We start from the raw sequence: 15,862 nt of genomic DNA, 5'->3' as shown, positions 1-15,862 counted from the left end.
CTAACAGAAGCTGTCTTTATGTCTCCTGGCTCTCAAACCTCAATAGAAGCTGGAGCCCTTCACCTCAAACTGCGAGGAAGCCATTGTTTTCCTACAAAATTCAGTCCGCTCCCTGATCACCCACAGGACCCCAAGCACAGCACAGGTAGGTTCTCGTGTATTTTATGTTATTTGACAGATAGGTGGGAACACAACAGTTTGGTCAAAACCATCATCCTCAGCAAAAATTTTCAAGCCCTTTTTCATTCATAGATCCCTTTCAATTAGCAAAAAACTTCCCTTGTGACCAAAAAAATCCCACTCTGCCCAGAAAAGAAACATCACCGCTACATTTGCTGACATGCCAACGAGGCACAAGTGATTTGCTGTCAGGAGTGAGTCATTCAGAGGAGACACAGAGGTGGACTGGCTGGAGGGACCTCGACAGCCTAGGAATCAGGGCCCTGGAGATGCCTCCCGTTGCCCAGGCTGCGTGGTGAAATCCACGGTCTCGTGTAAATGCCAGGATCTCCTCCTGCTGCCGCCTTTAAGCTTCCCTCTTTCTTTCTGCCCTCAGATCTCCCTTCCCTTGGGCAAGGGCATCTGGAGCTGGGCGGCGTGTGGGGTGCGCCAAGGCCACCCACTTTTAGCTCGGTTGACAGAGCAAGGACATGGGTCACACTGACGTGTCCATTAGCGCTAGGCTTGGGAGGACTGGAGGAGGGCTCCCAAGCGCGTTTCTCCCACCCCGGGCAGGAGGTCGCAGAGTTGATCGGCAAGCACAGGGCGATGATGAAGCACGTCCTGGAAGACGCGCGGCTGGTGGCCCTCCGGCTGGAAGGCGGCACCGTGCTGGCACGGCTGAGGAGGGAGGAGCACGGCGCCGGCCAAGACTACCAGTGAGTGTCCCGCTGGGGCAGCGCTGGACCGCAGCCCAGCCGGGGCAATTCCCAGTGCTCTGCCCAGTCACGGGAAGCCCGTCTTCATCACCTGCAGTGTCTCCAAGGAGTTCAAAGCTCCATTCCTCTGGTGGACACACTGTGACTGACCAGAGATTAATTCCCTTTGTAACTAAAGGAAGCCTAGCAGATTCCTTGGAAGGCTCAAGTGGAGAAAGGTCACTTCCCGGGATTCAGCATCCGTCCTAACCAAATGCTTCCTTGCCTGTTGCCTTCCAGGCACCGGGTCCACCCACCCACATTCCCCCGCCGCCCCGGGGCGCCCGCACCTGTGGCTGGCAGGGTGTTGCAGCTCGCAGGCGTGTTTATGCCCTTCTCAGGCTGTGGGCCTCCTCGGGGGCTCCCCTTTTTGTCAGATGTACAGAGTGCAGCTGGTGTTTGTAACCAGGTGTCACCGACTCGGGGCTTGCTGTGAACAAACACTCCGACAGCTGCCTTCTCTTTCCAGGGACACCATCGAGGCTGCCTGCAGGCTGTACGACCAAGTAGACGAAGAGGTCCACAGGCTGGTCCTCGCCTCCAACCGGTGTCTGCAGGCACTGGAGGAGCTCCAGGAGCGAGGACACCAGTCAGGGCTCCAGGGGGGAGGCGACCAGGTCAGTGTCCGGGAGAGGTGACCAGTCAGGGCTCCAGGGGGAGGTGACCAGTCAGGGAGCCAGGGGGAGGTGACAGTCAGGGCTCCAGGGGGAGGTGACCAGTCAGGGCTCCAGGGGGAGGTGACCAGTCAGGGAGCCAGGGGGAGGTGACCAGTCAGGGCTCCAGGGGGAGGTGACCAGTCAAGGAGACAGGGGGAGGTGACAGTCAGGGCTCCAGGGGGAGGTGACCAGTCCGGGAGCCAGGGGGAGGTGACAGTCAGGGCTCCAGGGGGAGGTGACCAGTCAGGGCTCCAGGGGGAGGTGACCAGCCAGGGCTCCAGGGGGAGGTGACAGGGCTCCAGGAGGAGGAGACCAGTCAGGGCTCCAGGGGGAGGCGACAGTCAGGGCTCCAGGGGGAGGTGACAGTCAGGGCTCCAGGGGGAGGTGACAGGGCTCCAGGAGGAGGAGACCAGTCAGGGCTCCAGGGGGAGGTGACAGTCAGGGCTCCAGGGGGAGGTGACAGGGCTCCAGGGGGAGGCGACCAGGTCAGTGTCCGGGAGAGGTGACCAGTCAGGGCTCCAGGGGGAGGTGACAGTCAGGGCTCCAGGAGGTATGGCACCGGGCTACCTGACATAACCAGTGTAACACTCACTATTTGAATCCAGATCTTCTTTATGTTCATTTGCATATAACGATTTCCAAAAGCTTATGTTTTTCAAGTAAAATCCTTATTATTTTATCAGCCATTGTTTCCTGGTTAGTGAATGTGAAGCCAGGGCCCCCCGCCCAGCCAGCAGCATAGGGGCAGTGAAGAGTGGCTGGAGACTCTCTCGACCCTCAGCTGGCCCTGCGTCCTCCAGTGTCTGGTCACCGTGGGGCAGTCAGGGTGGGAGGGGCACCACCCCCAGGGCACCCCAGGCTGGTCCCCAGGACAGCCAGCAGTCACAGTGGGGTTGCACACTGTGTATTTTCCCTCCCTGGTCTCCCCACAAACAAGCCCTAGCGCCCAGCCATGGGCCAGTGGGGGGCCTGGGTGGTGGGAGATGGTGACCCAGCTGATCCAGGCTGCAGGGAAGCACAGACAAGGGGCTGACCAGCTCACCTGGTCCCGGTGGTGGCAGCCTGGAGCATGGCTGACTCGGGACACCCCAATCGGGGGGTGGGCCCTGCCTGGGGCTCCTCCAACCTGCTCCTCAATCCTGTGGGGTCCCCCGTCTACCCGTAGGGTCGATTCCCTGGCCTCTGGGGCCTCCTCCATCCTATGGGGTCTACTGTTTCTTATATATTATGTATTTTATTATAAAATGCCCTCCAGGACTTCCCAGAGGAAGGATGGAAACTCTAAGACCTGCACATCCGATGCTGTCTCTTCTTCACAGTTCTCAGTAGTTTATTTTCCCGCCGGAACAGAGGCACCGTACCGGTCATTTAGCCTCACGGGTTGCAGTGGAGAGTCTGCTCTGCTGTGCTCTCGGCCTTGGGCTGGGCCCTGCTTTCTCCCGGGAATCTCGTCCACCTTTGGTCCTCAGGCCGCCTCCGCCCGGTGAGCAGAGGCTCCTCCTTTGCCTCCCTAGGCTCTGGGGATTCTGGGGTTCCTTGATGAGCACCCCCGTTTCCCAAATTCCACGCTTCCTGCTGGTCTGCTCGTTTTCTTCCTTTTCCATTTTCCACGTCGCTGGCCTTTTCCCCACTTTCAGAGTAGATTTTATCGACTTTATCTTCTAACCCCACTTGTGTGTTTTTGCTTCTGCTCTAACGTTGTTAACTTCCATGGGGGTTTCGTTTGCTTACTCCTCTCAATGGCCCTTCTTTACAGCACCTGACTTACTCTTGGCTGAAATACTGGTCGTGGTGTCTCCCCAGCCTCTCTCCCCTCCGAGGGGGCTTCTGCAGGCCTGTTCTGGCTTCTCTTTTTCAAGCTGGAGGCTCTCCTGGTGATCCTAGGTTGCCTGCCCAGCTGCCGAGTGGGGCGGGGCCACTGGAGGCCCCTGCTGGGCCCACCTCCTGGGCTCGTGGGCTCCTCCAGAGATGCGGCCTCCGACCCCCGAGGGGAGGGCCTGGCTGCATGTCAGGGAGGAGGTGAGACTCCGTGTTCCCGTGGCCCCTGCCTGCCTCCCCCTGTGCAGAGAGCACCTGGGCGCTGCGGGGTGGACGGCGCGTGCACTGGGGCCTCCGCCTCTTGCAGCTCCAGGTCTCCCTCACCTCCTCGTCAACTTCGCCACCTGCGCAGGACGCCCGGGGCCCCCAGTGTCCCTCCTTCCCAGCCTGTCTGTTGTCCCCATCCTTTATACCTTGAAAGAGGTTACTGAAGCTTTAGCAGTGTTCCAGGAGGGATCAAAGTTAGATATGTTTTAGTCTGCCGTCTTCACCCAAAACTAAGTACAATTTAACCTAAAAATGGGATCATCCTATATAGTGTGTTAAGTTGCCGTTTTTTCCTAAGCGATTGCACGCACACTGTGGAAGGACTAGAGAGGACCTAGGTTTTAACCACAGTGACATCCTGCCTCAGGCGCTCCTCTGGCGGGCCCTGAGGTGGGGCCGCATGGGCACGCACGCCGTTGGGAGTCCCCGGGGCTCTGCCCTGCTGTTCGCTATTACAGACATCACCACCCGCACATCCTTCACACTTGGTGATTGTTTGCAAATTCCTAGGCTGGATTGGAGGGTCAGGGCGCACACCTTCTGAGGTTTTCAGACATCTTCCAGCAGCCTTCCAGACAGCTGGCCCAGCCTGGGCTCTCGGCGGCCTTCGGAGGCCGGCTTTCTCGTTTGCCAATCTGACAGGTGACGATAAAGTGTCTCATCGTTGTCTGCATTCGGATCTTTTATGCTGCAGTTGAACCTTTTCTTCCTACATTTCTTGGTTATTTTTACTTCCCTAATAAGTTGCTTTTTCATGTGCTTGGCCAATTTCCCTACAGTTTGTAATAGTTTCATTGTCGCTTCTAATCCTTTGTGTTGCAGATATTTGTAATTTGTCCTTTAACTTTGCTTATGATTTATGTGGCCTTTCCTATCTTTCGGTTACAGAACGACTAATGTATTCCATTATAAGACTGTCATGGTTTGAATTTCTCCATTTAATTTTTCAAACCGACTGGAATTTATTTTTTCTCGAGGTCGGAAGTGGGACTCCACCTCTGAGGCGCCTCTGCCCTGCTGAGCATTTCCTCTTCTCTACCTGGCAGTTCTAGGACTGCAGGTGCTTCCTTGCAAAAATCTAGGTTTGATGGTTTTTTCCATGACTCTGTCCACAAAGAGCATGTACCCTGGTCTCTCTCCTCTGCTCATACATCTGAGTTCATTAAATACAATTATTGTCCTGATAGATCCAGCCCAGTCGCTCCATTTTTTAATGGCAAACCTCTTCCTGGGTGTCTAACGACCGGATGCCCCTGCATTGCCCTGTGAGGGTTTGCCTCTGACGTGCCCGCGGCGAGCGTAGTGCTGTTGCCATGGGAACTGCGTCTCTAAAGTGATGACCGTGACCTCATTGGACTGTGTGGGTGCAGGCAGGCCTGCCATCGCCCCTCCGTCCCTCCCAGGTGCCACCAGCCTGAGGAATGTTTCTGGAGTTTGTGTAGCATAGTAACAAGTTTCGAAACTGAAACTTCTGGATCCATTTTTCAATGATCTTGATTTCCACTTCCAAACAATTAAAAGTATAAACTTGAGCCGTGGAGGTCTGTGGTCATCCCAATCCCTCTCCAACCCAAGCTCACTCACTCCCACTCACAGATTGAAAAGTCACGAGTGAGAACCGTGGTTCAAACTGAGGCCGAGTAGCCTTCGGATGCGCTCAGGAGACGCCGTTCGGACGAGGCCTGCGGCTGTAGGAACCAGATGCACTGGCCCCGAGGCGGCATCTGACACCTCCTTTGTCCTCCGAAGTCTTAGGGCCGGACTCCTTAGCACATTTAAAAGTAAAACCTTCTTTTCCTACGTAGATCACATCGTGGTTTGAAAAAGAAAGAGAGAAATTCCTCAGGCCTTTGGAGCTGCTGTCTCTGGGGAATGCAAAGCAGTGGCAGGCGTCCCAGGCTCTCCCGGACAGGCTGACGGTAGGTACCCACCAGGACACACGCAGGGACACCCAGGGCACTGCTGGGGCTTGTTCTGATTCTTTGCTCCTTGGGCCGCAGCAATATCGTCCGAAAGGGCTGCGGCTGATGGAAGAGGACTGGCAAGGTGCAGAGGAAGGGACCCAGGACTTCAGAAGGAGTCTGAGCGCCAAGGCCGGCCTGGCTGAGCGGAGGGAGGGCGAGCTGGCCAGGCAGGCCCTCGGGTCCGAGTTCTGCGAGACGGTAAGAGCCCCGGCCCAGTCCCTCCCGGAGTGTGCACGCGTTGCCTGGTCCTTGCTGCGGACATTCGCTGCGAGGTGGGCGCCCCCCCGCCAGGCTCTCCGTAGACCTGTGAGGGGTTTATTTATTGTACCGGACAGACAGGCCACGAGGACACTTGAACTGTTCTTTCTGTTTACCGGCTCAGTTATAAAAGTCCACTTACTGTCAAAGACCCCAGAACGATTGCAGCACAGCCGCACCCACACTCTCGCTGGCGCCCTGGAATTCCTGCCGTTAGGGCGCCAGGGCCAGATTCCTCAGGAGCACAGAACCCAAGAGGCCGGGGCAGGCCTGGAACTCTCGGCCCGAGGTCCCTGGCCCAGGCGGACCGTCTCCCGGCCTCTCCAGCCCTGATGCCCACGGTCGAGTCCGGTCGGCAGTTGGCACCGCGAGCACAGGGTCTTCCTCTCGCTCTGGCCCCTGGCTCACCCTGGTCCTCGCTTTGGGCGACCTGGTCAGCAGGCAGAGCGTGACCTGAGTTTACTCAGGGTGCTGGCTCCGGCCGCCCAGGCCGCCTTGGCCGTGACCGTCCTTCACTGCACTGACCGGTGCCCTCCTGTGCCGGGCAGGTGAGCGGGCGGACGCTGCGGTGCAGTCAGTGCCTCGAGCACCCGGACCCAGAGCTGGTCACCGAGGATCTGAAGCGCTGTCGCCGGCAGGCCGTGCAGAGCTTCCCCAGGGCGAGTGTGGTGGTGGTGGGCCCCGGCGGCCAGTGGGCGCTGCCACGGGGCCAAACCTTGTGGCTGCAGAGCCGGCAGACCCGACGCCACTGGCAAGAGGCCCTTGGAGAGGCGGCCCCGGGCCCTGGCACCCTGCCTCTGGGCTGGAGCCCCCTGAAGCACGAGCTTGCCCAGGGACCCGAGGGGCAGCCCCTTGAGCCTTCCTGGACCCCTCCCGCTGACCCCGAGGGCCGAGCTGGGGAGTGGGCCTGACTGCTACCCGGCCTCGCCGGACAAGCTGCTCTGTGTGGGCAGGGTGAGCACCTGCGCCCAGGTGTGCACGCACAGGACAGCAGCGGCACCTGCTCCCCGCCCACCCCAGGAAGCACCGCCTGAAGAAAATTAGGAAGCAAGCACAAAGCTTCGCGACTCCTCAGCTTGACAGTGGCCCCAGCGACTCCCTCCGGCTGGGCCACACTGGGGTCTTCATCAAAGGCCTGGAGGTGACCGGCACTGCCGTGGCCTCAGAGAAGCGGCCCCCGCTGAGGCCACGTGCCGAGAGCCCTCGGCTCCCTCGGAACCGGAGTCTGTCCTCGCCCTCCAGGACCCACCCCTCCGAGGAGGATGGGAAGGGCAAGCTGGAAGGTGAGGCACATGCCCTCAACCTGTGGGCCTAGTGGTCAGTGGGGTCTAGAGACCCAGAGCCGTGAAGTGCCCTTCCCCAGCGTGGGAAACCCACGGACGCCCCTCGGGCCTTCCCCGTCAGGTCCAGGCTGAAGCACTCACGTCTGATTTTAAACAAGACATTAGTGATCTCCCTGTACTCAGAACAGAATCTCTGAAAGCCGCCTCCTTTTTCAGGGCGTGTAGTGACCTAGCGCACCCGCTCTGATGGTTAAACAACCAACTCTAGTTGTTTAGAGCCCATTTCTAGAAAATTACAATAAGCAAACCAAGCCCACAACGTGAAGAAATTACTTTAAAAACTGCTTTTTAAAAAAGTCTCTAAGTATTGAGGTGAGAGGTGTGTGCCCGTTTATCTGTTGCCCAAATGAAGATGTCCGTTTAGTTCGTTAAATCTTTAGGAAGATGTTTGCAAAAAGATACTTCTTGTTAACTGTCTGGATAAAAAGTGGTCAAGGACCCCGCCCACCCCAGTGACAGTCCGTGACGCCAGCCTGGCCTCCCAGCCTCTGGGTTGTTTGTCCCTGTTTGCAGTCAGCCCTGGCTCGAGGGGGCGTCCCCTGGTTTCCTTTGCTCATTCGATGGGTCCACGTGTGTTTCCTCCAGAGAGGAGCTCGACTCTGAACTGAGACGGTTACAAAATGCTCTTCTGAAACAACCTTCAACCACTTTGTTAAAGGTGGATCTTGTGGGGTGTGGGCAGGCCACAGGGAGAGCTGCGTGTCTGTGGATGGCCTTCCAGCTCATTTTGAAGGTGTCGGGCCAGCAGAAGGCAGGGGTAGGCGTGGTCCACTCCAGGAGCCGCCTGGCCACCCAGAGTGCACGTCCTGGGTCTGGGAGGGAGCAGGTTGGCGAAGCTGTCCTGCCTTTGCCGCTGGGGATGGGTCCCCCTCCCGCCATCACGGGCCTCAGACCCACCAAGCCCAGGCCTGGCGGTGGGGACCCCGCACACAACCTTCAAGGGAGCGAGTCCTCCCACATGCCGGGGCCAGGGCGGGAGCTTTGCGTGGACCGCCCCGTCTTCCCGGAAACCCAGCCGTCTGGAGGGAGCTCCTGCCGCTTGGCCAGCAGTCATTTCCCCAGAACTTTCCAGCCTTTGTGAGTCAATTTCCATTTACTTGGTCCAGATGCCCAGACCATGCTAGTGTGTATTTTTTTTCTGGATATTGAAGAAGAACACTTGTTTTCGGCGAGTGTCTACAGGAGGTGACTCAGCGGCCGTGCGTGGGTGTGACAAGGGCACCTCGCGTGGCAGCAGCTGTGTTTGTCGGCACTGCTGCCGCCAAGGGCTCCAGGCCCCCGACCAGCAGAAGGCGCCGTCTTCCCAGAAACGAGAAGCACCTGTAAAACCCGTGCCGCAGGCGCGAGAGGGGCCTTCCAGGGTCTGCTGCAAACAGGATGAACTCACAGCATTCCGACCGAGGTGTATTTCCTATCGTTAGCTGCTTTTCTTCCAATTAAAAAAAAAGTAAAGACAGATAATGGCAGGAAAAACTCTACCAACCCCCACTGGTGTCATTAGGATGGAGTAGTTTCAGAAGGTGGCTGGTGGGATGCTCTCAAATAGGGAAGAAACGCGTAGTGTGCGTGGGGACCTCCAGCCCAGACAGGGCCCTCCGCCTACTGTCCGTCTCCGGAGCACACTGGCCCCCAGGCCTACTCTCCGTCCTCTGCTGCAGGGCTTCTCTGCATCTGGGTCAGAGGTCACTGAGTAAAGCTGACTTTTCAGGAACACCTTGTGGTAGGTTAGCAGCGGGTGTGCGCCAGAAACCGGTTTTCCCGCAAATCCCCAGCACAGCCTTCCTGGCAGAGGGCTCCCTGCTGCGGGCGTGCGAATCTTCTTCCTGCCAGAGCTGCCCCCTAAAGACAGTGCTAGAATCAAACCGTCTGGATTCAGGGTTGGAGTTAGGGAGACTGCGAATCTCCCCTTTTCAGCTTCCAAAGGGATCTCTCTTCTGAAAAGGCCGTGATCGGCAGCGTGGAAACGTCGATGCCACAGCTTTCCTTCTGCTGTAACCTCCCTGCGCTCCTCTACATCAGAGGAGCGACTCCAGTACCGGTGAGAGGACAGCTCAGGTGGGAAGCGTCTCCAAATTACTCGTCCCCAAAGACGGGAAACCACGGGAGACAGTGCTTTTGTGCACCTCCCGTCTGTGTATACCGTGTTCATCACTCTGGAGTTTCAGTCTCTGGTTTCCTCCGAGGCAGGAATAACGCTGATGACGTGCCTCCTGAGGCTGGCGGCCACGAGGCCTGAGCGTCCCCTCGGCTCTCTGTCTTTCAGCAGCCGACGCAGCACGTGATGGCCGAGATGATCTCCACGGAGAGGCAGTATGTTAGGTCCTTAGGATATGTCATCGACAACTATTTTCCAGAAATGGAAAGGACGGACCTGCCCCAGGACCTCCGAGGGAAGCGCAGCGTCATTTTCGGGAACTGGGAGACTCTACGCCTTCCACCGCGGGCACTTCCTCCCGGGGCTGGAGCGCTGCCGGCACCGCCCCTGGGCCGTGGGCCACGCGTTCCTGAGATATGTGAGTCCCGAGCCCACTGTGTGAACAGGGTGAGGCCAGCCCCACTCGTGTTGGGAGCGGCCCACGTTTCAGGTGAGTGGGTCCCTTGTGTCCGGGTCAGGAGATACGTCCCCGCCAGTTATGACCTGGCTCTGGACACTCGGGCCTCAGGGTCAGCAGACGGCACCCTGGTCGAGAGCCCCTCAGCACTGGGTTTGCACCTGTGTCATCACACCTAATCTGTCCACAGCCCACCCCTCACAGCTAGCTGGCCGAAAGCAGCTTCCAAAATCGGTTTGCTCCCTGCACGTAGGAAGCCCACCTGGTCCCCGTCACGGTCTTCCTGCGAGCCTGCCCAGCTCCCCTTCCAGAGGAGCGCCAGACCCTCCTGACCAGCTCTGAGAGCCGCATGTATGTACAGATCATTCCGAGGAGACCTGAGGTTTTGATAAGTCTCTTCTCAACTATGAATATTGAGTCTTTATAAAATTCTTAATTTACTCTGAAAAGAAAGTTCTTTCAACAAGTAGTTACCAAACACAGTTTGGGGCACTGGGGCAGCGTCTGTGCTGGGGGCAGGTGACACTCCTGGTTCAGCATTGTTAAATATGAATTACCGTGACAAAAACACCGGTGCTGAAGCACATCCCACATGTTGTGTCTTTTCAGCTATTTCTTTAAAAAATGCTTTTAGCCATCATGTGTAACTTCCATGTTGTTTTATGTTGACAGTGATCTTGAGAATTTTAAATGTTTAGACAAACCTGGTTCTTGACTATTAATGAATATTTCAAACCCTCCCTCGGGCCCACCCTCTGAGCACCCCCTCTTGCCTCTTCCCTGAAAACTGGTATTGTGAGACTGAGTCTAGGGCTCCCACCACGTCCGGGGAGCCGAGTACGCGCTCCCGACTGTGGCGAGACCCTGCAGAGCTGGGCGGCTTCTGACCCCAGCCCTCCCTTCGCAGGAGGAGCAGCTTGGCAGGAACGCGCTGTACAGCAAGAACGAGCCCGGGCAGACACCCTGCTCTGCAGCCACGGCAACGCCTTCTTCAAGGTTGTCCCCCCGCCCGCGAGCCCTGCTGCCTGGACTGGCCCGGGCTGACCCTCTCGCCCGGCCTTGCAGGACAAGCAGCAGGAGCTGGGTGACAAGATGGACCTGGCCTCCTACTTGCTGAAGCCCGTGCAGCGCGTGGGCAAGTACGCACTGCTGCTCTGGGCCCTGGTCCAGGAGGCTGGCGGCTGCCCCGCCCGTGAGCGGGCGCTGGGCGAGCTGAGGGCCATAGGACAGGCCTGCGGGGAGGCGCCCACGCTTGAGACCCCCCAGACCCCGCCCAGAGGGAAGGGAACGCCCGGGAGAGGCTGCTGGGGCGGGAGCCACGGGAGGGGAGGCAGGCGGGCTCTCAATGTTAAACGTCGGTGTTTGGGGCTACCCTGAAGTAACTGGATATGGGAAAAACTGAGCTTGGCCTTGGGCTGTGGGCCTGAGCCTACTGATTCGCCCCCGCTGGGGGCCATGGTGGGGCCAGCGCCCAGGGCCAGGAGGAAGAGCGGACCTCCCGGTCAGGCAGGACCGCCCCGAATTCCCCGTCCCAAGTGAAGACGCGGTCGCCTTGTTAGGGCAGCGTTAGTAAGAGTTCTAAGACGACAGATCGGCCCCAGGCGGCCACCGCAGACCCGAAGGCCCCCGAGCCCTCTGTCCAGTGAGCTCAGCCCAGCGATTTAGGACGGCCCAGGCGTCACCCAGGACAGGGCCGTCCACGGGAGGGAGGGGGGCACCTCCCATGAAGGGGCGGCCTGGCTGGGCGCAGTTGACCCTCACGCAGCCGTCGCCTTGTGGAGGCTTTGTTACAGGGGCGTGAGGTCAGGACTGGGGTCAGGTCATGCCCCGTCCCCCTGAGAGAGGCCGGCCTGCCTGCAGGTGGATCTGAAGGAACAGGGGCGGCTGATATGCCAGGACGAGTTCCTCGTTTGCTGCAGAGGGAAGAAGCACCTGAGGCGCGTGTTCCTGTTTGAAGACCTCATCCTGTTCAGCAAGACCCAGAAGGTGGACGGAGGCCACGATGTGTACGCGTACAAGCCGTCCTTCAAGGTACCGCGTCAGGCAGGGCGCTGGGGGCTGGAGGGAACGCCAGGTTATTTGTTATTGTGGCTCTTCGGCTGAATTTTGGAGCCTGGGGCCTCCAGAAGTCGCAAGGAGCCGTTTGTCCTTCGTGCTCCACGTGCGAGTCCAGGGGCTAGAAAACAAATGTCTCCTCGTCGGTGACTCCATTTCAGGTTTGGGTGAAGGTGGGCAGAGCACAGAGGTGGCCTTCCCCTGGGCGGTCTCGGGGCCTCACCCCTCCCCGCCGACAGGCCCTGGGGGCGAAGTCTCCCGGGAGAGGCCCCACCACAACCCCTTCCCTGCCAGCGAGCTCATCGGAGGGGTCCTGTGATGACGCGCCAGGGAGCCCTTCTGCAGGGGGGCACTGAGCCCTCACAAGGGAGCCAGTGTGGATGGCGGGGGTGGGGGCGAGGGGGAACGGGGGGGCAGGGGCGATGGGCCCCCGGCCCAGCCTCATCCACACCACTCGGTGAATGGGTGAGGGGACCTCCGGCACGGAGGTGCTGGGGTCAAGCGTCAGCCAGAGAGCAGTCAGTTGTCCAAAGGGCAGGATCTGAGGTCCCTCGCGGTGCTTGTGGCTGCAGATGGCACAGATTGGGATGACGGAGAACGTCGGGGACAGTGGCTTGAGGTTTGAGATCTGGTTCCGCAGGCAGTGGAAATCCCAGGACACCTACATTCGCCAGGCGAGCTCCGTGCAGGTCAAGACCTCCTGGACGGACGTGATAGGGAAGATCCTGTGGCGGCAGGCTCTGCGGAGGTGGGCAGAGCGGCTGGAGGGCGCTCGGCGTGCAGGGCCAGCTCGGGCTGGGCTCGGGCTGGGCTCGGGGCTCATGGTCGGTCCGAGGGGCTCCTTAGCACCACCCATCAGCACCGAACACTTACTTCTCCTTAAAACAACAAGCAAGACCCCGGCCCCCACGCTCCGAGAGAGGTCTCAGCCCCAGCTCCCAGACGCCCTCAGACCCGTGGCGTCAGCGTTCTGCCCTGCCCCGTGGTCAAGGCCCCTGGCCTCCTGGACGCTGCGCCGATGGCCAGCCTGTGGTCTCCCCACAGGTAAGACCCCCCCACCTCGTTCCCTCCTCCTTCATGTCTGCCCCCAGTCCCTCCTCTCCCCTGAGTTCGTCACTGGGACACCTGTGTCTACTTCATGGTGGTAGTTCATCCAGGCTGGCTGCCACACATGTCATCTTCATCGCAACCCCTCCAAGCTGGCCCTCCTGGCGGCTCTGACCACCCCGCTGGGCCTGAGAAACCCTAACATGCTAACACCCTGACATCCAAACACGACCACTTGGCACTCAGAGGCTACCACCCTGGCTGGGGCGCTGACCTGTCACCAGAGATGCCCCACGGCCTCCTCATTGCCACGTCCTTCTAAGTGTGGACACCCCCATGCACACAGACACAGGCACACAGACATGCACAGACATGCACAGACACACACAGACACACATGTTCACAGAGACACATGCAGACACCCAGAGACACGTACACACGTGTGCACACACGCACGCAGCAGCCTTGCTCGGGGCGCCCGGTAGGAGCAGCACATCCCCAAGGCCTGGTGTCCCCTCCCTCTGGGTCCCCCCCGCTGTAATCGCCATCCTCTCTGTTTGCTTGGTTTACCGAGCATTCATTCGTGCTCAGGCTCTCACCCTGTGCTTGGATCCCCTCTCAGTTTCAAGCGTGGCGGATACCTGTCAGTTTGTCTTTCCTGGAGCCATGCCCTGCCTGGAGGCCTCTGTCCCACTCCAAGGTGGATGTCACTTCATCCGCAGACGGAGACCTGCCCCTCCCGGTTGGACACCCAGTTTCTATGGTCCCATGTCTTCCTTTTTCCTGGTTCACCCCCTTGGGCTCCCTGAGAGAGGCCGGAACGGGCACCTCAGCATGTCCAGTCCCCCAGAGACACTCAGGGTGGAATTAAACCCAGGGAGCTGCTTAGAAAACTCCCCCACACGCTCCTATCTTAGAACTCAGGACACAGGAGATGGTGTCCACGGGGATAGGCAGCAAGCCATCCATGGACGTCAAGCCCAGCAACGCGGCCATAAGCGACCGGGCCGTCAGTTACACAGGGAAGGGAACAGGTTAGCGGCACAGCCCCAGCTCCCGCTCGGCCCCACCAACTCAGACGCAGGCGCCACAGTGCGCCGGGCCCCACGGGCCAACACGTCGGGCTGGACGGGTGGCGGCCCCATGAGGCCCGATGTGACCGCAGGGGAAGGAACCTAGTAGTTTTCTGGCTGGCCATCTTGTTCTTGAATCTAGGCTGCACCTCTACAGCAGAGGCCAAAAGCCTCGTTTTCTGTCCCCGCCCAGAGGCACGGACCCGAGCGTCCAGAGCTGTGCCCTCCTGTGACCACACCGCCCCCCTCAAGAGACCGCACTCCACCCTCTCAGACAGCAGCACGTCCTCCTCCAGCAGCCGGTCCTCCTCCGCCCGGGGGCCGCTGCCCCCCGCCCGCGCCCACAAGTCCCTCCCGCTACCCCTGTCCGTGCGGTGTGCACACCTGCACGGAGCAGGGTGAGCTGAAGCAGGAGGCGGGGCCGACCTTCCCTGCGTGAGTGCGTGAGTGCGAGAGTGCGTGAGTGCCTGGGGCCGGCGTATGTGCTCATCGTTTCCCCGATTTCGTACGCTGCCAAAGGTTTCCAGATTAGAAATTTTCATTTACTTAAAAAAAAAAAATTCCGCTTCCACTCAAGACAAGGAAACAGGGAACAAGTTTAAAACTAGCAAAAAGAGAAACCAGACAAAACAAACCAAGTGCCCTCCGAAGCCCAAAATGCGCCACTGCCACCATGAAGTCACCCCTGAGGGCGCCCCACCCACCGCAGAGGTGCCTCTGCGTGAAGTGCTGGGCGGGAGCTGCCCAGAACAGGCAGCGGCCGCGGGGAGCACGCACCGTCGCCCGCCCAGAGCGGCCGCGCTCTCCTGGACACGTCCCTCAGGCTCCAGGACCGCGGGTGGCCCCCATCTGGGCTGCAGCAGCCTCTGGTCAGCCCCGGATCTGGAAGTGGGACTTCTCCCGGCAGGAAGACCAGGCGGAAGGGTGTCGGAGGGCTCAGGTCTGCCATCCCCAGCACGGCCCGCAGAAGCCACCCGCCAGCCACACTCGAGGTTGTGGCTGCACCCTGGCAGGGGCCCCACCCTGGGGAGTGACCCCACGGGCCTGGGCTCTGCGGCCGCGACTCTGTCTGGGGTGGCACAGGCCCCTGGGAGCGCGCCTCCCGTCCCGTCCCGCTTTCTGTCAAAGCCGCGTGGCCCTTCTTGCCACGTTTTGTGTTGTCCCCCGCTTGGGCTCACTCTTACCGCCCAGGGTGAGGCTTCCTGCTGGGGGAGGGGTCGACCTCCCTCCCAGCCTTCCCCTTCCGGCTGCACTGGGCCTCCTGATTTCAGAAAAGCAGTCACAGACCTCTCGTTCATGAGCATAAGTGGCGTCTGACCTCCGGCAGTGCGTCCTCCTGCTTTAGCCCGGCATCGCGGGTCATCTGGTTATAAATCTGTACCTTGCAAATCATTCTCGTTGCGCAAGCCTCAGGGCCGGAGTGCTGGGCACAGTAGGCCTGAGGGGCAGCCGGCCAGGCCGGAGGGCGGTCCTCACTGGGCTTCTCTCCGCAGAGACCGGGAATTCCGAGTCTTCCCACCACCTGTCAGGGGACAGCGGCCCCAGCTTCGCGGGCCATCCCTGCCACTCGCGGAGCTGTCCTCTGACGAGGACTGTCAGGGTGTCTCGGGAGGGCTCACGGCAGCAGCCTGACGGGGACCAGTTCATCACGACCGTGAGTATCCCTCCTCTAGGCCCCCACGAGAGAGGCCCAGGTGCTGGGTTGGGGGGTCAGTACCCTCCCAAGAGATGCTGGGCCGCCGGTGACCACACAGAGCCCCCTTGTGGGCCATCCTGTGTGTGAATCGACCCCACACGCACACTCCGGCACCCAGCGGGCTGCCTGTGAAACCAGAGGCCTGGCTCCGTCTCCAGCGATTCTGAGTCACTTAGAGAGGTTTGCAGGTCTCCTGAAGCATCACCTGGACTCTGC

At 59.7% G+C, this 15,862-nt stretch overlaps 1 protein-coding gene across 1 annotated transcript in view; it reads left to right on the top strand.

The window, feature by feature from the left end:
- PLEKHG4B (pleckstrin homology and RhoGEF domain containing G4B) overlaps positions 1-15,582 on the top strand; it is a 55,523-nt gene extending 39,941 nt beyond the window's left edge. The window contains 21 exon segments of the mRNA XM_032626587.1: positions 47-145; positions 736-878; positions 1,387-1,534; positions 2,893-3,056; positions 3,471-3,592; positions 3,640-3,704; positions 5,464-5,577; positions 5,659-5,820; positions 6,429-6,891; positions 6,894-7,151; positions 9,274-9,287; positions 9,487-9,644; positions 9,646-9,736; positions 10,683-10,725; positions 10,728-10,771; positions 10,841-10,967; positions 11,616-11,806; positions 12,403-12,607; positions 13,795-13,911; positions 14,144-14,348; positions 15,444-15,582. Of these exon segments, the coding sequence (XP_032482478.1) occupies positions 47-145; positions 736-878; positions 1,387-1,534; positions 2,893-3,056; positions 3,471-3,592; positions 3,640-3,704; positions 5,464-5,577; positions 5,659-5,820; positions 6,429-6,891; positions 6,894-7,151; positions 9,274-9,287; positions 9,487-9,644; positions 9,646-9,736; positions 10,683-10,725; positions 10,728-10,771; positions 10,841-10,967; positions 11,616-11,806; positions 12,403-12,607; positions 13,795-13,911; positions 14,144-14,348; positions 15,444-15,582 (3,072 nt within the window).
- Positions 15,583-15,862: the final 280 nt, after the last annotated feature.

The sequence above is a fragment of the Phocoena sinus genome, chromosome 3 (genome assembly GCF_008692025.1).
Source record: "Phocoena sinus isolate mPhoSin1 chromosome 3, mPhoSin1.pri, whole genome shotgun sequence".
NCBI lineage: Eukaryota > Metazoa > Chordata > Mammalia > Artiodactyla > Phocoenidae > Phocoena > Phocoena sinus.
The sequence above is the reverse complement of the archived record's forward strand: the minus strand, read 5'-3'. Positions and strand labels throughout refer to the sequence as shown.